Raw genomic sequence first — 27,685 nt, 5'->3', positions numbered from 1 at the left:
TTACATGGGGTGACTGTGGTTAGACAGTTCTGGTGCAATTTCCGGTCTGCCATTTATTAGTTCTGTGATCCCGGGTGAGCGACACCTGGAAACCTCACTTTCCTTCTTCATGAAATGAAGGTAATTCAAGTGCCAGGTACAGAGTAAGCATTCAGCATGTTATCCACTCTGATTCAAACGTTAAATGTTCTGAGCAGTGACATGGTTTGGGTGTCCTTTAACAGCATTATGCTTCCACTGAGTTCGTTTTTTATCCCAAACATGGGTTTGGACTGGACTGTCCCTGAAAATTATTTGTTCCTGAGAGGTGTGTGTGCATATTTTTGCCCAGGCCTTTGCTCACAGAAGATAACTCAGTAGGGACCACATCAAGAGAGATGCCGGCTTGGAGTGCTTTTGGCTCCTGTTGAAGGAAAGACTGTAAAAAAGGAACTAGACAGGATTGTCTCTTCCGCCATACATATTCTTTAATGTTAAAAACAATCCACTCTTGAGATGTGCTGCTGACTATTGTGATTGCCTCATGTAGGCCTGGGAGTAGGGAACAGAACAATGACTTCCTTTTTCTGGTGACAAGGTGAGAGCTGGAGATCTGAGCCCATGGCCAAAACCATACAGTTGTTGGATGATCATCTTGCCCACACATGGTATCAGTGCTGGGGGCTAAGAAGAGAGAGAGCCAGTAGGCAGCCCCATTCAGAGGGGCATGGGTGCCATTCTCTTGGAGAGGTTAATATTTGATATCCATTTACAATTTTCCTTCCTGGCTTGGTAATGATCATGTAATCTCCAAGACTCCAGTTAAGCTCTATTAAGCACACATACACAGAAGATACTGCATCCATTAAAGAAAAGGATGCTATGAAAAAGGCACCTTTGGAGAATAAGAAAGAGAGCTTAGAAATTTAAAATGACTTCCAAAAGAAAAAAAGTACAATAGAAGATAACTTCAAGAAAATGTCCCAGGTTGCAGAATAAAAAAACAAAAAAACAAAAACAAAGACATGGAAACTATGAGAGAAAATAAAAAGACAAAGACCATCATTCAGGAGATTCAACACTCAACTACTAAGAGGCCCAGAATGACAGAACAGAGAAAATAAAGGAAAGAAAATTAAGAAAGAAAGCAAACAGTGTGATTTCTCAGAGGAGAGGAACGTGAGTCTTCAAATTGGAAAAGCCCAACGACCAGGTGCCCAGCAAAACAGATGGGGGAAAAACACACTCCTGTGTTCATCACTATGATATTTCAAAACACATGATGGGAAAAAACAGTAAGCTTCCAGAGGTGAGGAAAACAAGTCACCAAGAAAGGAATGAGAATATTAGCACACAACTTCTAATCAGCAGCACTACATGCTAAATGCAGTACCTCCAAAATGCAGAAGACAAAATATTTTGAACATAGAATTCTAAACTGTCACCCACATATGAAGATAAAATAATGCTACATTTTCAGACATGCAAAGACCCCAAATTTTACCTTTCTTAGGAAGTTACTTGAAGATGTTCTCCAACGAAATGCATGACATCTGTCAGGATGCTTGGAGGCCAGTAACAGAAACTGACTCTAGTTAACTTAAGCAGAAAAGGGACTTATTACAAGGTTATCATGTAGTTCACAGAAGCATGGAGACATGGAAGCCATAGCTAAGGCACACTGTGCGAACAGCCAGGTTAGAATGCTGCTACCCCCACTGCTACAATCCCCGGAGGTCATCCTACCACCACACACCACTACAGATGAACTCTAGCTATCCTGTCTCGTCCCATTTATTTGTGGTCAACTTCAGCATTGTCTTACTCATGCTCTTCAATCCATGGCACATTATTTTCCTCAGTCCATTCAAGGCCCCTCTTTTGCTTTATTTCATTGAATTATTATTTTCTGCTTTCAGTTCCCATCTCTGCTCCCATTCTACTGCCCACCAGAGTGAGCGACTTGAGTGTATTTCACATATATACACTTCCAATCCATCTTCCACATATTTAGATATGTGCACACCCATTAAAATAGACAATGTTGTTTGACAATTACCTAAATGGTGTTATGCTGTCAATCTCATGCTGTTTTTACCTTTTCACTCAACACTGGGCTTTGGAGACCTATCTGTGTGGCTACAGTAAATTTAGCTCCTTTCTTTTTATTTATATTTTCCATCCTATAAATATACCACAGTTCATTTATCTGGTCCCTTGGTGATGGACACCTAGATTGCTTCCAATTCCTCACTAAACACAAACGACGCTAGAACAAACCTCAAATATATTGCCTTAAGGAACTGTGTGAAAATTCCCCAGGAATATATTTCTCTGAAATATATATTCAGGAGTGTGGTTGCAATGTTGTAGGATCTACACAGACTGAACCTCAGGAAGTACTGCCAAATTAATCTCTGGAATACCTTTATCAGTTCACGCTCCCACCCACGATTTTCCTTTTCTTCACATCTTCACCAGTAATTGATAATACCTGACTTTCTGCATGTTGGTATTCTTGTAGTGATTTGTTATTTTAATTTTCATTTTTCTAATTATTAGCAGAGTTGAAAATGTCTTCATATATTCAATTTTCCCCTTGTGTAAATTCAAGATTCTCCTTCTGTTAGTTACTCTTCGTATCATTTGCCCATTTTCCTATTAGGTTTACTATCTTCTTTTCTAGTTATTAATCTTTTGCCACTTTTGCACATTGCAAATATATCCTCCTAATCTATCACCCATATGTTAATTTCGTATATTCCTGTCTCCCTTGTACTGCTGACTCTAGATTCAAGGCCATGAACAGAGTATATTCAACCCTTGTGCCCGGTGGGCAGAGAAAGGAAGTTTCTGACCTCCTTCAGTTTCCACAATAGGAAGTGGAGCCCTGCCTCTCACCAAGACTCATGGGAGTGGGGCTCTCCAAAATAGGATGAGGATTTAGATGCCAGGCAGCCACTAGAGTTCACTCTTTTGTTTGCCGAACATCCACATACACCCTTCTTCCCAAAGTTACTCTACAAAAATGCTTCCACCTAACTTAGTGCCTCATATAACCAAAAACACACTCATTTCCTCTCCAAAAGGAGACAGCAAAAAGTGTAAGAACGCTTTCAGGTGCAAACAATATAAAACTCAACTCAAGCCGGCTTAAGTAACAAATGTAATTTATTAGCTCACTTAACTGAGAAGTTTGTAGGCAGGGCAGACTTCAGGCATGGTATGATCAGGAATATGGTTCCATTTCTCCGTGATTCTTTTGCCTTCTTCATTTGTCAGCTCCATCCTCAGGCAGGCCTTCTGCATGCTTCTTTGCTACATGCTTCTTTGTTCATATCCAAGGGAAGATAGGCCACCTCTTCCCTCAAAAACTGAACAAAAGTCCTAAATTTCAGTGTGACTGGATCATCCCTGAACCAATCATCACTGTGGCAAGGGGGCGTGATACTCAGATTGGTTTATACCAATAAAGGACTATACCTAGAGCTGGCAGTGGGGTCGACCCCACTCAAATTGTATAGTTGTCACACAGTGTGGGAGGAGAGGAATGGATGTTGGAAAATAACCACAAAGTCCACTACAAAGGAGTAAACTAAGAAAGAGGAAGATATGGGGTCCAGGAAAGATTGGGTCCAGCCCAGAAGAGTAATGAAGGGACGTCCCAGGATGACAGTTGTGCTGCAGGCCTACAGAGCAATCAGTCCAAATTGGAGCAGGAAGACGGAGGGCTCCAGGAGGAAGGTATCTGGGAAAAAAGGGGATTCAAATGATTTTATACTTTCCTTGAGAATTTGGAACAACTTAAGGAGATAAAGTCAGACAATGCAAGGAAAAAAGAAAGGCAATTAGAAACTACCAGAAAAAAATGCATAAGAAAAGAAATGTAATCCTAGTACACTAATTGGAGCGGCAGGAAACAACATTTACATAATTATAATAACATCAACACTTTATTGACTTTAAACTTTTAGAGTGATCTGTCATCTAAGTATGGATGACTTAATTATGGTTATAGACCAGAATGTAAATACTATTAATCTTATTAACATGAAAGTATAAATGACAGAAGTTGAGAGGCTGAAAGGAGTATAAGTCCATTATTTAAAGGTACCAAGGTAAGGAATAGAGGCTACATAATTAATAATAGAGCTATACTGGGTGCATGGGAGGAGGGTAGTTGGGTGATTTAAATAGCAGGAAGTCAACAAATAATGTCTGAAAGTGATAAATAAGTTGACAAATAGAAAAATCTGCATATTATTTAGAGATATTAAGATAATTACCAGAAAAATTAAAAACAAACCGTTATCGACCAGCAGATTCCCAGGTCAAGATGGCAGACTTACCATGTGTTTATCTCCACTCCCACCTGAGACCTTGTTAAAATGATAGTAAAGGAATTTAAAAAAAAAAGGTATAAAAACACAATGATGAAGAGAATGAAAGCAGGTCCATCAGCAAAAGAGAGATTTCAACACATTTCTGGAAGATAGAAAGTAATGGAGGAATGGTAACTGATGGAGCATGGTGGAGGAAGCCATAGCCTGGAGTATGCATGGAGATGATGCCACCGAGGAAGGAGTTGATCTTTCTCTGCAGAAGCCTGGAATGTCTTGGGTCTTAACAATGCCAGGTATGATATAAAGTGGGAGTGAGATATTGGCTGAAAACAGGGAGATTAATTGGAAGGGTGTATATCAAATCATTAACCCACCCCTTGTGTACAATTCACAGCAGCCAGGTGTCTACCCATTAGACAAAACCCAGAGGGTTCTTAACTAACAAAACTGAACCTCAGAGAAAAGATCTTTGCATTCTGGCATTTGGGGACTCTGCAGCATAGCAGTCAGTTCTCCTCCAATCATCCTAAAGGGAAGCCACCAGTCACCTAGCACTGTCCCCCATACACAGAGCTTCAATCAGGTATTTGTTGCTAAATTCCTAAGTATGAGTATACAACCATGGATTACCAGGCATTTGAGAAACGGCCACAAATTAAGAGAGACCAAAATAAGCAAACAGGGTAAAATGAACCACAAAGGAAACACATTTTTTTAAAAAAGAAAAAAATATATAAAAATATCTCTATTGTACCCAGAGAGTCAAGATACTACTGCATCCACTAAACAAGAACTGGATGCTGTAAGAAAGGAAAAGGAACATGAATGGATATTTGGAAATTTTAAAATGAGATTGTCAAAAAGAAATGTGATAGAATAGTTGAAAGATAAAAGTTCAATCTATTCCCAAAAGGAAGAGAGGGAAGGGAGGGAGAGAGGGAAAACGAGATTGAGGGAGAGAACAGATAACTACAAAAGATCAATTCAAAAGGAGTTCCCAGAGAGAACAAAGAAACTGGAAGGGAGGAATGTATTCAATAAAAAAGAGAATTCCCCAGAGTTAAAGAACTTCAAAATGAAGGGACCTAACCAGTGACCCAACACTACAAATGACAAATCCCCAAACCTAAACACATAATTATAAAATCTCAGAACACCAAGAATATAATTTTTAAAAAATAACTAAAGTGGGGGTGGGTAGGTGGGCAGAGAAGTACTTTTCCCTGTTTCTCTCCCCAACTACAGCTAAAATCCTGGGGAATTGTATATAAACCTAAGAAGGTTCTGAGAAGTGAAGAGAAGACAAACATGCTAGAGACCCTGGCAGCAGAGAAGTGACATGGTGGTGAATTCCCTTGGTTTGCTTTTTGACTCAACACACCCCAGACCCAGTGCTAGAGAAAGTGGCAATGAGATAACTCCACTCCAGCAGAACACAACAGAAAACACTGTGGTCCCACCAGCAAATGCCAAGTGTGGAGCTTAGACTTCTACCCTCACTGGCTGTAAAAAATCACCCCTCTCCCTTCCTACTGGGGTGGTTATCAGAGAAGTTTGAGTAGGGAGCTGCAACTCCCATTTCCCCACCCAAGAACGAGGAAACCCTCCTTCTCGGTTGTCAACAGAAGCTAGACTTCCATGCCCGCCTGGCAGTAATGAGGCAGTGTCCCCTCTTTCACTGCTGGAACAGTGTCTGAGGAGGCAAGCTGAAACAAAATGCCCAGGTTTCAACAGAAAATTACTCATCATACCAAGAACCAAGAAAATCTCAACCTGAAATGAGAAGATACTCAATAGACTCCAACACTGATATGAGGTGTTAAAAATTATCTGACAAGGGAGGCATCATAAAAATGCCTCAATGTACAATTAGGAACATGCTTAAAGCAAATTAAAAAATAGAAACTATCAGTAAAGAAAAAAGATAAAAAGAAGAATCAAATGGAAATTTTAAAGTGCAAACTACAATAACCAAAACAAAAACCTCAAAGGATTGGGCTAACATCAAAATGGAGAAAACAGAGTAAAGAATCAGTGAACTTGGAGACTGTGAACTTGGAGAACGACAGAAATCACCCAAACTGAAAAACAAAAAGACTGGAAAAAAATAGTCAACAGAACCTTAGGGACCCATGAAACTATAACAAAAGATCTAACATTTGTGTCATTGAGATCCTGGAAGGAGAAAAAAAAAAAAAAAGGTGCAGGGAAAGTTACCTATAAAGCCATGAGACTCAGACTGTTATCAGACTGTTTATCATCAAAATTTGATGCTAGAAGAAAGTTGAGCAATGCCTTCAAAGTTCTGTGGGAAAATGATGTTGAACCTCAAGCTTTATAGCCGAATATAAGGATGGAATAAAGATCTTTTCAGACATGCAAAGACAGGAAGTCTAACTCCTACAAACTTTTCTGAGAAAGTTACTTGAGGATGTGCTCCATCAAAATAATGAGAAAAACAAACCCTGAAAACTAACAAATAGTGGATATGAACAAGCAAAGCAGAGAAGGAAGGTTCCAAAATGACAGCCCATGCATCAGGCCTAGAGAGCAACTAGTTCAGATTTGAGGAAGAGTATAAGAGGACTCCAGGAAGATGTCCTGGAGTGGGGGAAAAAGTAGGCTTGATGGAATATTTAATGTAATAGAGATTTTTGAGAAGAAAAAAATTAGAATATATGATAAAGTAAAAACAGTGAAAGATAAAAAGAGAATTAGAAACTTGAGGGAAAAATGAAAAACTACAAGGAAAAATTATAAAAAGTACATTAAATGGCTTCTTCAGTGAATATTTACAGTTATATTAATATAATCACTTACCACTTTTCAACTTTCCAAATCAAACTATCAAGCTACAGACAACATGCATACCAAAAATCTTAATCATGATTACAGAATTCAACGTTATCAATTTTGACAATATAAAAGACCAGATGACAGAAGTTAGGGAGGTTGACAGTGGAAGGTGTAAAAAAGAAAAGACATTCTCATCTAACAAAGTTCTGGTTGTTAAGAATTATTGTCTCTAAGTCATGGAAAATGAAATAAAGGTGTTAAATTCAGAAAAGTAGTACAGAAACTAAATTATATGAGAAGCGGGTAAGACAAGAATTGAACTTAGTGTAATCTAAATCATTTGTCATAGCAGGACACCAATGGATTAATGTCTGAAACTGATAAAAGACAAATGCTCACATAACACAATACTTAGAAATGGAGGTCACAATCAGAAGAAATAACTAAAAGTGGTTGCTAATAACGAAAAGTGGTAGAGTGGGAGTGGGGCTGTGGAACTCACTTTTCATATCTTTTTGTAACTGATTTAAGTTTATTGATGTCTTCTAAATAACATGCCTGCATTACCTCTATTTTAAAATGAACACGTATTTAATTTTTAAAAACACAGAAAAAGGACACTCCTGCCCACTACTTCCTCCAAATTCCCTTGTTCCTGCAGACCTAATGGCAGCAGAATAGAAAAAAAAACTTTAGCAAACTGGCAGTCTCCCTTCCTGCCTCTCCCTTCTGTGCAGCTCTTCTGCAGTCAAACTGCAAGCTTTGTTAGCCTGCAGTCATCCCATTTACACCCACCTCCTGGCTTGTTTTCATCTCCCAGGCCTGGAGAGCGCTTACTCCTCATGTCTACCAGTTGGGATCCTCTCTATTTATTTTTCAAGGCTCAGCTCAAATTCTACCTCCAAAGTCTTCCTTGGTCCCCTGGTAGAACTTTTTCCTCGCTCCTCAGGGACTCCCAAGTCTTCATTTGTGCCCCTAATTATGACACTTAGATGTTCTCTCTCCCAAGTATATTACTTGGGTCAGTATCTCATGCTTGCAACCATCTTTCACACTGGCTACCAGAGTGATCTTCCTAAAATACCAATCTGACTCCGTCAAACCCCTCTACAGCTTCCCATAGCCCACAGGATCAAAGCTAAGCTCAACTGCCTGGTTTTTACCACTTTTTCCAATATCCATTCCCCCCAAAATCCATGCACTTCCACACTCTTCAGAGAACTTTACTTAGGCAGCTCTTCTGCTTGGAATATTCTATAGCTACCCTTTCTACATGGTAAATACCAACTCTTCCTTCAAGATTCAGTTCAAGCACCCTCTTCTCTATAAGGCTTGCCTGAGTACTCCCTCCATTCTACCCCATCCCACAGAGGAATGGTCCTATATTCTCACCCTGCCTCATCTAGACTTCTCCTCTATAATCTCTCGCCTTTGGTACACTCACCTGCGCCCCCAATTAAACTGTGAATTCCTAGACTCTGGAGAGTATATCTCATCCCCAGAACCTAGCACAAGGCCTGACATAATGCAGGAACTCAATGTGTGCTTGCTGACCAAATGGGTCCAAAAGTGATGACAAAGTGGATCTGAGAAAGAACAAAGGAGCCAACAAATGAGTACTTACATCAATGCCTGAGTGCAGAATACGTGAAAATGAATGAGTTCTCCACTAATAGGTAAACAGATGAACGAGTGGCTGAACGAATGAGAAAAAGAAGCCAGTACATAAATGAATGAGAAGTGCCTGTGCCAGTGAGGATGTGAAAGAAAGAATGACTTCCCACCTGTGTCTGGTTTCAAACCCACGTGGAAGACCTTCTGCCCTGCTTTCCACCCATCTACAGTGCACACCAGTGTTAACTTCTTTTAGATTACAAGAACAGACACACTCAGGTTAGTGATGGAGATTTATTGAAGCATTCATAGGGAAATAAGGAAGACAAAAACAGCTACACAGGCAGCCTCATGGAGGAACAGAAACTCGAAAATGGTTCACGATCCAAAGCAGCTCTAGAGCCTGGCTTATCTTGTCACCCCCTCAGCTGCAGGCATCTGTTGCTCCCTTCTCTAGTGCTTCCCAAAATGGTGACTCAACTTCTTTCTGGCTGTATTTATACTCCTCCTACTGCTACTTAGACTACCTTTCTTTCTTTTTTTTTCCTGCTACCCTCCTTGCTAGTGCTTGGCCTTCGGGGGCCTCATTGCTTCTTGGCCTCCTGGCTCCAGCTTCCTGGCTTCCAGGGCTTCGGTTCTAGTTCATCCAGGGCTTCTCTTGTGTTGTAGCTTCTGTTTGCCTGGTCATTCCTGCAGCCTCTTCGATTCCTGTTGCCTTGCTACCTTGTGGCTCTGAGAGTCTCATTGCTTCTGCTGCCTCCTGGATCTTGTCATTCAAGCCTTCTGCTGCTTCATGGATCTCACATTCAGGGTTTTGTCTCATGGTTTCTGTTCCTCATGGCTCCTGCTACATTGTGGCTCCTATTGCTTCATGGCTTCTGTGTCCTTTTGGCCCAATGTTGTCTTGCTGCTTCATGGCTTCTGCTACCTTGTGGCCCCATGTTCTCATGATATAAATGTTTCATGGTCCCTGCAGCTTTCTCCTTGCTTTTGCTGTTCAGCTTCTGGCACCCCTCATCCATCTGTCTTGCTAAATGCTAATTAATAGTTCACTTCTGAATGCCTCACATTTAGCCTCCCTGGAGGCCATTTGATACAGGCCATCCCTATGAGGTGGAGTTCTTACACCCATCCACCTAATAGGCTATGGCCTAGAGATTGGCTGTCCTTGAGTCAGATACTATCCCAAACCATTTGTGGCCAGGACTGTGAGGTCACATGGTACAGAGCATGCAACTCATGCTTAAGAAACCCCTTAGAAGGGACTGTGGGCACGGCAGGTTAGCTGACGGTTTCCAGAAGGGGGCAGTGTAATTGGCAAGCTTCTTGTTTGGCCTGTCCAGTACTCCAACCTTCAAGGCCAACCTAAGTCCCACCTTCTCCCTGGCCACCTCTGCCTGTCCTATCTGTGAAGGGAGAGATCAAGGCTCTAGTGGTGATGTGGAAAGGGAACTTAGGTTCCACTTCTGGCTCTGAAACTTTCTAGTAATGGGACCTTGAGCAAGTTCCTTCCCCTCCCAGGGCCTCAGGAGGGGGTTGGACAAAGTCTGTAAGTTTCCTTACAGGTCTGACATCTGGGCATCTCACTTTAGGTTACTGTCTAAGGAATGGGAGTCTTACCTGGGGAAGCCCTCAAAAACATCTCTTGAGGTAGGAAAGAGGGAGTCAGAGTCCTGGCTTGGAAGAGCCTCACTGCATACAGGAGGTGCTTAGCCAAGATTTATTGAACTGGATGAATGAATCAATGGCTTGGGGGAGAAGGGGAGGGAGGGGACCACACAACACACAGAAACTTTTAACTAACTTGAGGGGAAAATTCCAGTGGCTGAGGCTGGAAGGAGATTCTGACTTAGATGGATGAGGAAAGAGAATGACTGGAATAGGGTAGGAATCTGGGCTACTGATGGGCACTCATTCTATCCTCTCAGTCACCCTCCACATCCAGTGATCCTCAGTCATCAAGTCTGGCTCACACTTTTATTGCCTCCAATCCATTCCCACTGCCCTTGCCCTTGAGTAGGCCTCCTGGGCTTTTCAATAGCTTCCTAGCTGATCTCCCTGTCTCCATTCTCCAACACAAATGCATTCATTCACATATTCATTCACTCAAAAACTATTTATTGGGTGCCTGTTTTGGGTCAGGCACTGTGCTTTTTGCTGGGGATACGCCAGTAGCAAGATAACCCCAGACCCATCCCTGTGGTGCTTTCTGTTTACTCAGAGACAAAACAAGCAAACACACAGTGAGAAATTGAGCCAACGGGGAAACTACAGGCGTGGGAGCATATAGTATGCACATTTAACCTAATCCATTTCCAGTGGCTGACCAGAAAGAGGTTTATTAAATTCGCATCCGACCCAGCATCTCCCCTGCTTAAAGCCATTCCATGGCTTCCACACTGCCTTCTGGCTATAGTTCCCAAAGCTGGCTATACCCTACAGTCATGTGCTCATTTTTCTAAGCACTCAAGATCCTGAGGCCTCACCCCAGTTACAGAAATCAAACTTTTTGAGGATGGGGCCCAGAATGCTCCACGTGGTTCTGGTGCATAGCCAGTTTGGGAACCACACTGTCTCATGAGAGAAATCTGAACTCTGTTAAACCTTGTTTCAGTACTTCTGAACTGTTTTTGCTGTTTCTTGTCTTCAGGTTTTTGTGCATACTGTCCCCACTCCCTGAAAATTCCTTTTACTTCAACTAGGTAATTCCTACCAGGCTTTCAAGACTCAGGTCAGGTGTCACCTCCTAGACTAGAGGATGCCTTCCCTGAACCTCTGTATAAGCTACAGGCCCTTCGTTTTCCACACTCCTATCAGAGGGCTATCAGACTGCATGGTTAACGGCTGTTCTAGGAATCGCCTCCCCTAACTAGTGAGCTCCTCAAAGGCGGGGTAAAGATTTGACTCATGTTTATGTCCCTGGTGGGCAACACAGTGATTCCCAGAGTGAAGTGCCCAGTTAAAGGTAAACACGGTCATGGAGCACTCTTCAACTCCCTAGACCAAGGCTACTGGGTCCAGGGTATAAGGGAGTCAACCTAGCATCCTCCAACAAGTCCTAGGGATTCTATTTGGATCCAGCTTACTCCTGGAAACACTGTGCCATAAGCTCTCACCTGAGCAGCTTTCACTGAGCACATGCTCCTTTGTGATGATAGAAAGCAGGTGGCACAGTGGGAAAGCACTGGGCAAGCAGAGATCCCTCCTGGTTGAAGTCTAGATTCTACCAATGACCCACTGGATTCTAGGACAAAGCCTTTCACCTCTCTGATCCTTAGGACCTAAGTGCTCTGCAGCACTTATGTCCCTGTGGGCCAGGGCTTTAGTCCAAGGCATCTCATCTAATCCTTTCCACTGTGTGAGGTAAGAATTAGGTATCCAGATTATTATCCACACCTACTGAATTAGATTTCCAGGGGTGGGACCAGAGCAAGGAGCTCCACATCCTTTGGATGTGGGGGTGCAGCAGGGAACAGCTGCTTTGCATTGTAAGCCCTTCTGTACTATTTTACTTCCTAACTGGTGTATATATTGCTTTGATTTTTAAAAAAGAAAAAAGAAAAATCTTCACAAGTGATTCTGGTGCACAGCCAAGGTTGAAAACCACCCTTGTAGTGGAGAAAGCACAAGACTGAATTGGGGGGGGCCTGGGTTCAAATTCTTACTGTTACCTGGTAGCTGGGTCACTTAAACTTCCTGGGCCTCAGTTTCCTCATCTGTAAAGTGGGGCAAATAGCAATTGCTACCCTGAAAGGCCTGGGATGATCTAGGTATCAGCCAAACTCCTTCCAGCACACTTCATCTTCCCTACGTTGCTGCAAAATAGGGCACAGATTAAGTCCTTTTCTATGTGAGGAAACTGAGATCCAGGGAGGTGAAGTAATGAGCTCAAGTTTCTACAGCTAGGATTTGAACCAGGGCGACTCCCAAATTGTGCTTTCAGATATGCCAGCATTTCCCAAACTACAGCATATGTACCACTGGTGGTATGTAACTTCTTTGGTTGAACAAAGACAAATTTGAGTTATGCCTTTCAATATGTATTAGAAAAATACATAATTAGCATATCAAACCCATGGTTTCATGGATATCACTACTTAGGATGAAACTGAAGTAGATAACAATGTTACACCTAAGACAATCTCAAGAAAAAGATTGAGTAAATAGTACAGGAGGGCAATTTGGAAGCCTCTATTTAAAACAAAAATATAAATAGTCTATGACTCTGCAATTCAACTTCTAGGAAGCAACCCTAGATAAACTCATACACACACACACACACACACACACACACACACACACACACACACAAATGTTCCTGTGTTGTATTTTGTAATAGCAAAAAGAGAAAACAGTCTTAACTAGCTATCACAAAAGAAATGGGTACGATGTGATAGAGTCATATGATGGTACTCCATACGGCAATTACAAAGGATGAATTGAATCTACATTTAGCAAAAACATGCATAGATCTCAAAAACTGTTAAACAAGAAGAGCAAATTGCAGAACGACTCAATATACCATTTGTATTAAATACACAATATTTTCAATGAGCTCATATATGTCAAAGTCTTAAAACTGTCTAGATGGATGTACAACAAACATAACAGCAGTTTAGAAGGGGACGGGCAATGGTAGTCAAACAAGGCTAGCTCTTATAAATCTGACGTCTTAGAGAATGGATTCATGAGTCACTTGAGTAATCAGAACAAATTTAACTTTGAAGAAACAAGAATGCGGTATACAATCAGGACAAGGTGATGGTCTGACAGTGTATGAGAACGAGCATAGGCTGACCTCATGGCAGCAGGCTCTGCTGCCTCTGCACGGTCCCTGCAGCTGACACAGGTTAGTTCCCAGAAGGAACTTCACACACATTCGGCCGGGATGTGGCCCAGGCTACCTCTCCCCGACTTCCTCATGACCCGGGTTGGGGCCCAGGCACCTGGTTACCATACATGATTGAAGCTATAGGCTTTCTTAAGCCCTTCACTTACCGGGTAAACCCCATCAGTGCCCTGGAACTTTCTCAGTAACCAAGGCATTTAGCATCTCCCAGATCTGGAGGTTCTTTCCGTCCCCAACAACTGGGATCAGAGCCCTCAGGGGTCCAGGTATGAGAAGGCTTATATTCTGAGGGGTTGGCACCTAGTGGGCTCCAAGCAGGGATAAGGCCCCCAGTGAGGAGCTTGACATCATTAAATCCTATGAGGTAGGTAATATTGTTAGCCCCATTTTACAGATGAGGAAACTGAGGCACAGAAAGGTCAAATGACTTGCCCAACATCAAACTAGTGATTTAAAAAAAAGGACTAGAACCCACAAATGTCTGTCCCCAGAGCCCAGGTTCCACTCCTAGTGCCCAACCAAATCCTACCAATTTGTCAAGGTTCAGCTCAAATGTGACCTTCTCCAGGAAGCCTGGAGGTGATCATCCTCTTCTCAAACTCAAAGTACCTATAAATATGATTCAGCTGACCACGAGAAACCATGAACCCACTGCATCTCCTTGGTAGGAGGGTAGAGACCATATCTGATTTAGCTCGTATTTCTAGAATTAGAGCCTGACAAACAGAAGGTGTTCAATATATGTCTGATGAATACACAAATGAACAAAAACACAAATGAGTGAATGAGAGCAATTTCATGTGACTGATTCCTATGAGGTCCTGAATACCTTTGCCCAGCTCTGGGGTGCTGTCATACTAAGCTCTCTTGGAATCAAATTCAGCCTAGGCTCCTTCTAAAATGGATCTCCAATATCTTTTATTATTTTGCAAGCACGCCCATATGCACACATGCGGACACATATATACACACATACATACCCACACACAAGCAAGATGCAAGGGGCCCAACCCATGATTATGGGTGATGGGAGGAGGGAGGAGGGGGGAGGTCTGGGAGAGGGGAAGATAGGGGATGGACAGATGGCCCTGTTCAGCTCAGTTCAGCTCAGCACCTCCTTCCAAAGGCCAGGATGCTCCCTGAAGCTCAGGAATTTTTGCTCCAGACCTAATATCACCTCTGTTCCTCTTCGTGCTTGACAGCAATGCCTAAATCCCATGACTATACCAAACAGGGACGGGAGGTAGGGGAAGATTGGGAGCCAAATATCCAGAGATTGGGAAAGGGGCAGCTTAGGGATCCAGACAGGGCAGGAGGGCAGAACTACTGCTACTGCTCATTGGGGTTGGGGTTGGCATCTGGGTACTTGGTGAGGTCGAAGGTCAGGACTTTGCTGATCACACAGTCCCCTTGCTGAAGGAGGAGGGAGAAAAAGAAAAATGAAATTGTAAGGAGAGAATTAAGGGGGGGGGTCTGGCGCCCCAGGACCGGGGGCCTCAAACCCTCCTCCCTACATACCTGCCCAAAGCCCAGGCAATGGTTCTCTCTGGGTGTGAGGATGTGCTCGGTCCCATGTGCCTTTTCTCCCTGCCTACCTCTGCATTCTCCTCCTTTTCTTTGCTGTCTGGCTCTTCTGCCTGGCCTTTCCACCTGTCCCCAGACGCAATAGCCCTGCCCAGCTGGGCCGGCTAAGCCTCTAGGGCAGGGCTCCAACAAGCCCAGATGGCTGTTCAGGTCCTGAGTCCCTATGCTCCCCCGCCCCCATGGCCCTCCACTGCAGCCTTCCCTTCCTGCCCTGGGGAGTCAGGCAGGGAGTGGGGCTGGCTCCTGAGCCAGGCCCGCCCTACCTCGGGGTAGACTCCAATGAGGCTCTCAGCCTTGGTGTAGAACTCCTCCTTGAGAGAGATGACGATGGCCTGGAAGTTGCAAGTCGACTGCTCCTTGATGTAATTTGCCACCTGTGGGAGGGGCCGCCAGGCACTTAGCAGGGCTGAAACCCTAACACTCCCTTGTGTTTTCCAGTCAGAACCAGAGGCAGAGGGTGGGGTAAGGGGTGGAGGGTAGGGGGAAGAGAGCCTGAGAGGCCACTGAATAGCACGGCGTGGATGGATGGCCCTGGGCCCAGCCTCCCGGGCACAGAGAGCAGGCAGCAGGAACGGCTAGAGCACACTCAGGAGTTGCTCCCTGAAACCCAGCGCCAACCTAGGGGCCTCCCTCCCGGGCCCCACTTTCCTTGCACCCACCTTGCCAATGTTGGTGTTATCCAGGGCAGCATCGATCTCATCCAGGACGAAGAAGGGGGCTGGCTTGTAGCTGGGAGGGAACCAGTAGGTGAGCTGACACTGATGGGGGCAGGGGTGAGGCAGGATAGCCCCAGGGCCCATCTCACAGGCCAGCATCACCCTCCACTTCTTAAAAGACTAAAAAACCCAGGTCTTAATGTTGCCTGAGCCCCAGAAGGCCAGTTTACCAACTGAACCCTCTTGTGCAACCAACCTTGTGCTCCAGGATTCTACAGAACCAGGAGAAGACATGGTTCTCTCCAGAGCTTCCAGACCGGCTGGGGAGATAGAGCTGTCCTAGGCTCTGACCACTCTGTCCAAGCTACCTGGAGGTCTACCCCACCCACCTGCACCACGCTGTTGTGGCTTCCTGCCTCTCGGCACATGAGGCACCAGCTGCCTAGAACACCTCCGGGTGTCTTCGGCTAACTTCTACTCATCCTTTGCATTTCCTGCTCAAGTGTTACCTGCCCTCGAAAGCCTTTCTTGGCCACCCACACCCTCCCCCACGCTGGGTTGGTGTCCCTCCTCTGTGCATCCACAACATACACATTCACCCGGTTACAACACTTAGCTCACTGTTTACACATCTGGCTTTCATTAGACCATGAGCTCCTCAAGGACAGAGACCATGTCTGACACATCTGTGTCCCTAATCCCCCAAGAGTCTGGCACAGAGCAGCCCTCAAGAAATGCTCACTGAATGATGCTATACAATCAAGTATTAAGTAGTGGGGGTCAGATTCAAGTATTACTGGCATTCAGGAGGGGGAGGTCAGGGTATGCCACAGTTGGTCAAAGCAGGCTTCCTAGAGGAACAGGAGGAGGAAAATGAGATGTGAAGGCGTGGTGATGATCAAGCTAGATTTGCATAGAAAGGGCTAATTAGCCAGCAACCATGTAAGCAAAAGCCTGGTGGTGGGACTGAATACATGCGGGGGCCAGTGAGGGCATGCTGAGTAGATGAGGGTGGATGGGAAAGACAGGTCCAGGAAACCAAGGCCAGATGTGCTGTAGTAGGTAGGGAAACAGGGACGCAATCCAGATTCCACCAGAACATGTTCACCTCTGCAGATCTCTGCATGTCCTTAGGCCCCAGAGCCTCTGGTGGCCTCAGTTCAGTCTCTCCGTCAACTGCCCTGGGAAGAGCAGCCTTACCTGTGGATGGCAAAGAGCAAAGCCAGAGCCGCGACTGTTTTCTCCCCCCCTGACAAGTTGTCCATAGGCCGGAAGCGTTTGCCAGGAGCCACACAGTTATAGTTGATGCCATCCAGGTAGGGCTCCTCGGGGTTCTCGGGGCCCAGGAATGCCTAGGGAGAAGGTAGATGGGTCAGAATCTGGGCCTGGTCTAGATGAGGACAGGGACAGGAGGCCTAAAGGGCAGGGCAACGTGATGGTGGGGGCTAGCTGGGTAAGGGACTCCAGCCTACCTGGGCACTGCTGTTGCGGGATAGGGCCTTGTAGATCTCATCGATGTTGGTGGCCACAGATTCAAAACAAGCATTGAAGCGGTCAAAGCGCTCCTTCTTGATCTGTTCGAATGCCTGCTTGGCTTTCTTGGCTCGCTTTCGGGCTGCCTCAAACTCTGCCACAAGGGAAAGACAGGTGACTCCTCAGTGCCCAGGCTCTGCCAAGGCTGAGGACCACGCCCTGGCAAGAATGACCTGTAAATGACAATTCACAGAGCAGGGACATCCCAAAGGGAGAGGAATGTTTGGGAAGGACCCCAGGAAAATGGCCCCACAACCACTTGTAACCATCAGGCCGGCCACACAGCACAAAGGAAGAAACATGGGCCTGGAGCCACACAAACATGAATTCTACCCTGGGCTCAACCAGCAACCAGCTGTGTGACCTTGGATAGGCCAATGACCCTCTCTGAACTTCATCAGTTTTCTGCTCTATAAGACAGGTGTGGTAACTAACCCCTACGGTTTAGGGCTCTTGGGAGTTTCCAGAAAGCAGATAAAAATGGGAGCTGCTGTGATGTGTAACAGGCCCTTGCTGTAACTTCAGCCTTCTGTCTTCACCTTAGACAGTAAAAGTAAAAGGGGTAAAAAAATCTTACCATCTGAGGTCTCCTGGAACTTGTCTCGGACACTTTCCAGCTTCTCCATGGCTTTCATGTTGGGGGCAGCAATACGCTGGAGTACACTTTGCTGCTCATTCAGCTTCTGCTGCAGTGTATTCATCTCCTGTTTGATCTCCTCCTCAGCCTGGGCATCCTGTAAACCCCAGGCCCAATGACATCAAGAGGGGCCAGGTCCCTGAGCTCAGGCCCCCACAAGAGATGCTCCACTAAGCAGGGCCTGAGCACTTGCTCCATGCTGAAGACAGGTTCTTCTTCCCTAGCACGTCTCCTCCATTCCCACCATCCCTGGAAATTACAGGCTGATGCCACTTTCTCATCTCTAGCCCTTCCCCCAGGCCGTCAACCTCTCTGTCTCTCAGGAGGAGCAGCTGGTGGTACCCCTTTCTGGCTCTCAGCCCAGGCCTTGAGCCAGCACCATCCCAGGGTGACCTAGAGGCTCCCACACAGGCTGGTCTGGACTCTACCTACAGCTCCACAATGAACAAGGCAACTCACGCTTTTTGCTCAGAACACCACATCTGAGCAAATTCCATTTGAGTTTGGTTTTAGGTCTTATGGATATTGCAATGCATGTCTGGGCTTGTGCCTTTCTGCCACTTTAAGTCAATAAATATTTACTGAATGCATTCCAAATGCCAGGCACTGGGGCCCTCATATCCTGTGAGCCATGGTTCCTGTGCTTACAGAGCTCATGGACTAACAGAGGAAGGCATATATGTAAACAATCAGAACACTGTACAGTGAATACCAAAACAATGATAAACAGATGGTGTAGGGTCAGCACATAAGAAGGGCACCTAACTCAGACTCTGGGACTAGGGAAGGCCTCCAGGAATATGCTTAAGCTCAGGCCTACGGGATGAAAGTGAGGACAGAGATAAAGAATAGCCTATGCAGGGCGCCTGGGTGGCTCAGTGGGTTGAGCCGCTGCCTTCGGCTCAGGTCATGATCTCAGGGTCCTGGGATCGAGTCCCGCGTCGGGCTCTCTGCTCAGCGGGGAGCCTGCTTCCCTTCCCCTCTCTCTGCCTGCCTCTCTGTCTACTTGTGATCTCTCTCTCTGTCAAATAAATAAATAAAATCTTTAAAAAAAAAAAAAGAATAGCCTATGCAGACAGGAGCATCACATGCAAAATCAAGGATATGCTCATGGTTCATTCAAGGAAATCAAAGCAATTCAAAAAAGTAATCAGTTTTAATAAATTTCAAAAGCCAAAAAAAGGGCAATTCAGTATGGCAGTAATAGCAACTGTGAGTGTGCACGTGCACGCGTGCACATGCACACTGGGGGAAGAGGCAAGGCTGGAGACGTGCAGAAGCCTGATGATAAAGGGCCTTTTAAGTCTTATAAGAGGTCTCGACTTTATCCAAAGGGAGGTGAGGTACCACTGAATGACTTCAAGCACAGGAAGGACATGAATACACACAAATGTATACATAAATACATATATTTTAGAAAAGCCCTTCTACAGAGCTCTATATACTATTAAGAAGTAGTGTCTCGCATAGGTTATAATTGAAATACGCAAATATGCAAGGTACACAACAGACTGCTGTTTTTTATCTAAGAGAAGGAATATGAGTATATTTACATACAAATATATTTGTATTTTTAAAATACAACAACAAAAAAGGATAATCCAAAAACTAAAATGATTACACATAGCAGAAGGGAGGCAAAGGGGACAAGAAGGAAAGTAAAACTTCTCTTTATGTACCTTGTATTATACTTTCAGCTTTAGACCATATGAAAATTTGCAGAATTATGACAAAAAAATTAAATCAAAATGTGAAAACCACAGGGCCAAAAAACTGTTGGGAACAAGATATTCACAAGATACCAGAGAATCCCTCTAAAGATTACTTACTACTTACAAAGGTATGAAATCTGGCAATCGATACCTTAACAGAGGATCAAGCTTAACATCATGAATAGCGGGACATCCTCACATTACCTATCTCCTGGCATGATGCAATATAGAGTACACAGCATCACCAATGAAATATTCTGGCCAAAACATTACTTAACCCAAATCCATCAAGTCTCCAGACTAGATCAAATTTCCAATTTATAAGAAACACAAGGGTAGGTGGAACAAATTAAACAATAATGAAAGGAAACAGAGGCGCCTGGGTGGCTCAGTGGGTTAAGCCTCTGCCTTTGGCTCAGGTCATGATCTCAGGATCCTGGGACTGAACCCCGCATCCGGCTCTCTGCTCAGCAGGGAGCCTGCTCCCCACCCCCCACCCCCCGCCTATCCCTCTGCCTACCTGTGATCTCTCACTCTTGTCATAAATAAATAAAATCTTTAAAAAAATTTTTTTAAAAATAATGAAAGGAAACAAACATATCCATAACATAGCCATTCAAGACAACACATAGACTCTTCGAAAGATCAGTGTCATGAAAGAATGTGATGGACTGCTCCACATTAAAAGAAACTAAAAAGATAGAACACCCAAAAGCAATACATAAACCTTGACTGGATCATAGCTTAAAACAAACAATTATAAAAAACACTTCTGGAACAACTGGGGAAATGTGAATATGGGCCGTATATCAGATATGAAATTATTATTAATTTTCTTAGGTGTAATATGGAATTGCAGTTATGGAGCAGAATCCCTTGTTCTTAGCATGCTGAAATATTTAGAGTTGAAGTCTGTAACTTCCTTCAAATGGTTCAGCAAAAACAAAAAATGTGTAGTGTGGAAGGAGGGAATCAAGAGAGATGGAAAGAGAAAAAACTGGAAAAATGTTCATTGGTGAATCTACAGTGAAAGGTATATGGGTGTTCACTGCACTGTACTTTCAATTTTTCTGTAGGTTTGAAAATTTTCAAAATAAATTTGGAAAAAGAAGTCAAAATGCAAAAATGAGCAACCCCCTTAAAAATGAAAAACTAAACAAAGAAACATGACAATATATTAAGCTGGTTAAACACTCAGAGAATTCTTTCAAATTACTTTAAAATATAGGAACATGGCTGGCCATATATGCCCAATAAGCTACTAGCTTAACGGCAAAAAGGACCTCAAGGAAATCTTCAACAGCATTCATACATAAGTTGTTACTAATAATACCTCATTGTGATTTTCAAACTATTATATACAGAATAGGATAAAGTAAAATATGTTAATTATGTTAATGTTGCTAGGAACCAAGATTTTTAGCAAGAATAATTGGGGAGACTCAACCATAAAATCAATGATGTTAAACTGTGAAAATTACAATTTCAATTGAAGTATCAATATAAACTCACCTTTTTCCTCCAAAATAAAAAATGCACCTTGTAGCCCAGTCTACTGAAACATTCTAGAAGAACTGAGCAACCCAGCAGTCATGAGCACTCTGGTGTTCAGATGGTAGTTGCTAAACAGCATTTCCCACTACAAGAAATCAGAACTTCTCAGAGAGAAATGGCTAATGCCAGACCTTAAGGATGAGCCTGGACATACCAGAAAGCAGCGAAGACATAAAAGCCTCTAAGAGTTGTGTCAAAATGATTCAGAAGCCAATGGTTCCCACCGGCCTAAGATGCAACTTGATCAACAAGAATAACAACCACAACAGAGTACAATACATCTCACATATTTAAATCCATTAAGTTCAAAATGACACAAAAACAATTCAGTGAACAGGGGCGCCTGGGTGGCTCAGTGGGTTAAGCCTCTGCCTTTGGCTCAGGTCATGATCTCGGGGGGTCCTGGGATCAAGGCCCGCATCAGGCTCTGTGCTCAGCAAGGAGCCTGCTTCCCCTCCCCCTCTGCCTGCCTCTCTGACTACTTGTGATCTCTCCCACTCTCTCTCAAATAAATAAATAAAATCTTAAAAAACAAACAACTCAACGAACAGATCTTGACAATGTCAGAAAACCAACTCATTATTTTATAAACTAGTAAAATAAGAGAATCAAGTGCATATATATCCACCTTTCCTATATAAACTGTACCCGAGGGTAACCTAATGACTAATAAGAGGAAATCTCTCTTCAGAGTATTCCAGTTAATAAAGTAAGAAGATCACCATTTTGCAACCACAGACAAATTAATCAATTGAGGCAATAACCACAACTGCAAATCATACAAAAAGAACCATAACCAGACATCACCAACTTCCTGATGGGTGTTAACAACGTCACTTATGAGGTAGTCTTGACCAAAACAAACCCCCAAACTTGAACCTAATCAAACCTCTGGATCTGAGCTGTCTAATATGGTAGCCATAAGCCCACATGTGACTACTGATTTTAATGATTGTTGACTGATTTAAAAACTGATATTCAACTTAGTTTCTAGAGAACTTTATATCTGTAACAAACTAGGGTATGTGGTTCTTTTTTTCTATTGTAAAGTTTAAGATCGCTAAATACATACCACTTCTTGGCTAAGATCAAGTGTAAGATAGCTAATTACAGATCAAATATATCTGAGGAAAATACAGCATCCAAATTGAGATATGCTAGAAGCATAAACAGATACTGTATTTTCAAGACTTAGTACAGAGAGACTGTCAAATAGCCCATCAATAATTTTTATGTGTTTCACACTGAAATAATTTCTGGATATACCGGGTTAAGCAAAAATACAGCATTAAAATAAATTTTACTTTAAAAAATAGGACATGTGGGTCATATTATATCTCTATTTAACAGCACTGATCTAACTACCCACTTATAGGAACTACAGGGGATACCAGAACTACTTTTGTGCTTTGTTCTTGGAGAACATCAAAACAAATCATAGGATATAGGGGCGCCTGGGTAGCTCAGTTGGCTGAGTGTCTGACTCTTGGTTTCAGCTCAGGTCACGGACTCAGGGTCATGGGATCAAGCCCCATATCGGGCTCTGCACTCAGCGCTGAGTCTCCTTGTCTTTCTCCTGCTCAAGTGCATGCGCACTCTCTCTTAAATAAATAAATAATCTTTAAAAAAAATCATAGGATACACTCAACAAAGTACAGAATGTGGAAAATCCTTCAGGAGAAATGAGCCAATTTCTTTAAAAACAAAAAATACTGCAAAGAAAAATAAAAACTGATGGAGGGGCATCTTATACAGTAGTCCCCCTTATCCACGGGGTACATTCTAAGACCCCCCGTGGATGTCTAAAACCATGAACAGTGCCAAAGACTTAGGAACATGGCTGGCCATATATGCCCAATAAGCTACTAGCTTAATGGCAAAGTATATAGGCCTGGAAGCCTATATACTATGTTTTTTCTTATACGTACATACCTACAATAAAGCTTAATTTACAGATTAGGCACTGTAAAAAATTAACAGCAATAATGCAACAGAACAATTATAACAATATACTGTAATTAAAGTTACACGAATGGACTCGCACTCAAACTCTTACTATACTGTAATCACCCTTCTTAGGAAAATGTGAGATGATAAAAAAATGCCTACATGAGGAGATGGAAGTAAGGTGAATGACGTAGTCACTGTGACATAGCACCAGGTAGGCTACTGACCTTCTGACAATAGGTCAGAAGGAGGATCATCTGCTTCCAGACTGTGGTTGACCATGGTAACTGAAACCACTGAAAGCAATGGCACAGACAAGGGGGATTACCATTCATTAAATGAGACTTAAGGGACATATCAACCAACTACCTCACACCAGTCAGAATGGCTAAAATTAAGAAGTTAGAAAACGATAGATATTACGAGGATATAGAGAAAAGGGAACCCTCCTACACTGTTGGTGGAATACAGGCTGGTGCAGCCACTCTGAAAAGCTGTATGGAGGTTCCTCAAAAAGTTGACTATAGAGCTACCCTACAACCCAGCAAATGCACTACTGGGTATTTACCCCAAAGATACAAATGTAGTGATTGGAAGGGGCACGTGCACTCCAATGTTTATAGCAGTAATGTCCACAATAGCTAGAAAAACTATGGAAAGAACCCAGATGTCTATCCATCAATAGATGAAAGGATAAAGAGAAGGTGGGGTGCGCACATGTGCATGCACACTCACACGGAATATTACACAGCCATCAAAAATGTAATCTTGCCACTTGCAATGACGTGGACAGAACTAGATGGTATTATGCTAAGCGAAATAAGTCAATCAGAGAATGACAATTATATGATCTCTCTGATATGTGTAATTTAAGAAACAAGGCAGAGGTTCCTAGAAGAGAGGAAAAAATAAAAAAAAAAAAAACAGAGAGGGAGACAAACTGTAACAGACTCTTCATAAGAAACAGGGGCAGCTGGGTGGCTCAGTTAGTTAAGTGTCTGCCTTTGGGTCAGGTCATGATCCCAGGGTCCTGGGATCGAGCCCCACATCGGGCTCTCTGCTCAGCGCAGAGCCTGCTTCTCCCTCTGCCTGCTGTTCCCTCTGCTTGCACTCTCTCTCTCTCTCTCTCTCTCAAATAAATAAATAAAATACTTAGAAAAAAAAATCATAAGAAAAACTGAGGGTGGCTGGAGGGGAGGAGGAATGGGGTAACTAGGTGACGGACATTAAGGAGGGCACGTGATGTATTTAGCACTCGGTATTATATAAGACTGATGAATCACAGGCCTGTACCTCTGAAACCAATAATACATTATATGTTAATTAAAATTTTACAAATGTTTAAAAAGACATATCAATCTCTGTATCAATCATCTATCTATCTATATCTGTCATCTTATTTGAGTCCCAATTCAAGCAAGCAAACTGTGTGTGTGCATGACAATCAGGGAAATGTGAATACTAATTATAATACTACTAATAAGAAATTATTCTATAATATATAGCTCTAATATTAAGGAATTAATTGGGTTTTCAGTATGATAACGATTCTAAGAAATTTTCAGAATTATCTCTTTTAGAGATACATGCTGAAATATTTACAAATGAAATGGCATGATGTCCAGAATTTGTAGCTAACCCTTGAACAAGGGGTTGGGGAACCAGTCCCCCACACATTCAAAAATCTACTTACATATTAACTTATGACTCCCCCAAAACTTAATTACTAATAGCCTCCTGTTGACTGGAAGCCTTAACCAGTAACATAAACAGTGACTAACACACACTGTAAAGTAAGCTAGAGAAAAGAAAATGTTATTAAGAAAATCCATTTACAGTACTGTGCTATATTTGCCAAAGGAAATCTATGTATAAGTGGACCTATACAGTTCAAACCCATGTTACTTGAGGGTCGACTGTATTTTTAAATACAGGGGTGGGGAGAGAGGAGGAAGTGGATGGGGTGCACATAAAACAAGTTTGGCCATGAGATGGTAACTGCTGAAACTGGTGATGGCTACACAAGATAGCATTGTGCTATTTTACTTTTGCATGTGACATTTTCCATAATAAAAATCCAAAAATAAGAACAACAACAACAAAAAATCAACTTGAAGTGGCTCCTACTGGACAAGGATGGGACAATATGAACATCAAGAAGAAAAATGACTCCGACAGAGTTACCAAAATACATTTAAACAGTTAAGTTTACAATAAATACAAATTAAAACCAGTAATACAAATTAAAACCTTACTGGTCACCTTTAAAGGTTACAAGGCAACTGCTTCATTCTGAAAGCTGGTCAATAAAGGAAAAGAATGAAGCATTTATCCTATTTTTTCTGTACTGGCTGTATTTCAAAGGAACCAAATAGTTGATATGGGAAAATTCTTTTTAGAATTCCAATAATCAAATGGAGAAGGAATGGAAGAATTAGGAAATTATCATTTTGCAACCCTTGATAGAGCTAGGCAATGTGATTAAGAGCTGTTAAAACTGGGGTGCCTGTGTGGCTCAGACAGTTAAGTGTCTGACTCTTCATCTTGGCTCAGGTAATGATCTCAGGGTCCTAAGATTGAGCCCGACATGGGGCTCTGTGCTCAGTGAGGAGTCTTCTTGGGATTCTCTTCTCTCCCTGTCCTGCTGACCGTTCCCACCCAACCCCCAACTCAGCTCACACATGCATGCTCTCTCTCAAAAAAATTAAAAAAATAATAACTTAAAAAAAAAAACCAACTGCTAAAACCAGCTTGTAAAAAAGAGGACAGGGAACTTCATAAAAATTGACGGGCTTAAAAAAAAAAAAAATTGACGGGCTAACAACACCTGAACCTGGTGATCATGATAATTTTTCTCTTAACTTTATATTATGTGAATTTTCAACAGACACAAAAAAGCAGAGAATACAATACCCCCCCATGTATGTACTTATTACCCAGCTTCAAAAATTATCAACTCATAGCCAATGCTCTGCCATCTATACTCAATTCCTTTCTATCTTCAATTACTCTAAAGCAAATCTCAGACATACCACATCATCCACAAATACTTCAGTGTGTATCTCTAAAATGGTTTCTGAATCTCAGCACTACTGACATTTTGGACTAGATGACTCATTGTTGTGAGGCTGTCCTTTGTGCACTGTAAGAGGTTTAGCAGCATCCCTTCAATCTACCTACGAGACACTGTCAGTTAACCAATTATGACAAGTGGATGTTGCAAGTGTCTACAGACATTACCAAATGTCCCCTGGGGAGGCAAAACCCATGCACCACTGAGAACCACCGTTATAAAAGATAATACTTAAAAAATAAAGCCCCAATACCATCATCTCGCCTAAAAATATTAACAGCAATTTCTGAACATCATAAATTCTTTGGTCAAGTGTTCAAATTATCCTGATTGCTTTGTAAAAAAAACAAACCAAAACAAAACAAAACTTCACAGGTTTTTCAAAGCACGTTTCAAATAAGGTACACACATCGCAACTGGCTGATCTATCTCTTAAGTCTCATTTAATGGATAAATTCCCCTTCCTCTTTGCAAGGTATTCACAGAAATGCCACATATTCCAGTTGATTCATTTGTCTCTTACAGTCAATAAAAATTTTCCCTCTCTGTTTAATGTCTTTCCTCTCATTTATCCATGGAAGATACCAGGCCCATAGTTTCCCACCATTTGGATTTAGCTAACTGCATCCATCCCTGTGTTTTAATTTAACATGTTCCTCTGGCACTGATGTTTCATATAATTGGTGGCTGTAAAAGCTTAATCAGATCCTTGAGTTTTTTTTTTTTTTAAGATTTTATTTATTTATTTGACAGAGAGAAATCACAAGTAGACAAAGAGGCAGGCAGAGAGAGAGAGGGAAGCAGGCTTCTTGCTGAGCAGAGAGCCCGATGCGGGACTCGATCCCAGGACCCTGAGATCATGACCTGAGCCAAAGGCAGCGGCTTAACCCACTGAGCCACCCAGGCGCCCGAGTTTTTGATAAGAATATTTCACAGGTAATGTTGAACACTGACCAAACTTAGTACAAAGATCATGAAATGACATTCAATGTCAACTTATGCAATGCAAAAGAAAGTTCACAAGTAGACAGCACTACTTATGATGTACTCCTGCCAAGAATAAACAAAAAATGAACCAAATCCAATCACACCCTAGATTTAAGTACCAGTTCACAGGAAATACAGGGAATGGACGAACACGTTAAATAACATCATAGGACATAAGCCAAATTCAGAATGTAGAAAATTATACACGACCAATGACCCAGTTTCTTCCATAAATAGGTATAAAAAAATAAAGTGATACAAGAAAATGGTACAGACTAGAAGAGACCACTTTTAATATATGAACCTCCCTTGAATCCTGATTTAGATACACAGACTATGTTTTTTTTAAAATGGTATTTATGGGATATTTGTGCAAATCTAAACATTTACTGAATATTAGGTGATATTGCAGTTAGTCTTC

The 27,685-nt window shown here is 42.5% G+C and overlaps 1 protein-coding gene across 6 annotated transcripts in view; it reads right to left on the bottom strand.

Moving 5' to 3' along the window:
* Window positions 1-27,685, bottom strand: part of SMC1A (structural maintenance of chromosomes 1A) — a 49,460-nt gene that overhangs the window by 874 nt on the left and 20,901 nt on the right. For 2 of the 6 annotated variants that reach the window (XM_047716789.1, XM_047716794.1), the window contains 6 exons: window positions 17,932-18,088; window positions 17,294-17,448; window positions 17,022-17,173; window positions 15,825-15,894; window positions 15,429-15,539; window positions 1,484-1,578 (listed from right to left, as the gene is read on the bottom strand). In XM_047716789.1, coding sequence (XP_047572745.1) covers window positions 1,489-1,578; window positions 15,429-15,539; window positions 15,825-15,894; window positions 17,022-17,173; window positions 17,294-17,448; window positions 17,932-18,088 — 735 coding nt within the window. In that variant the 3' untranslated portion in view covers window positions 1,484-1,488. Of the gene's footprint in view, window positions 1-1,483; window positions 1,579-2,338; window positions 3,728-9,012; window positions 14,995-15,428; window positions 15,540-15,824; window positions 15,895-17,021; window positions 17,174-17,293; window positions 17,449-17,931; window positions 18,089-27,685 lie in introns of those variants that run through there. The other 4 variants (XM_047716793.1, XM_047716790.1, XR_007124882.1 and 1 more) reach the window with 4 other exon arrangements.

The sequence above is a fragment of the Lutra lutra genome, chromosome X (assembly GCF_902655055.1).
Source record: "Lutra lutra chromosome X, mLutLut1.2, whole genome shotgun sequence".
NCBI classification, from domain to species: Eukaryota; Metazoa; Chordata; class Mammalia; order Carnivora; family Mustelidae; genus Lutra; species Lutra lutra.
The sequence above is the reverse complement of the archived record's forward strand: the minus strand, read 5'-3'. Positions and strand labels throughout refer to the sequence as shown.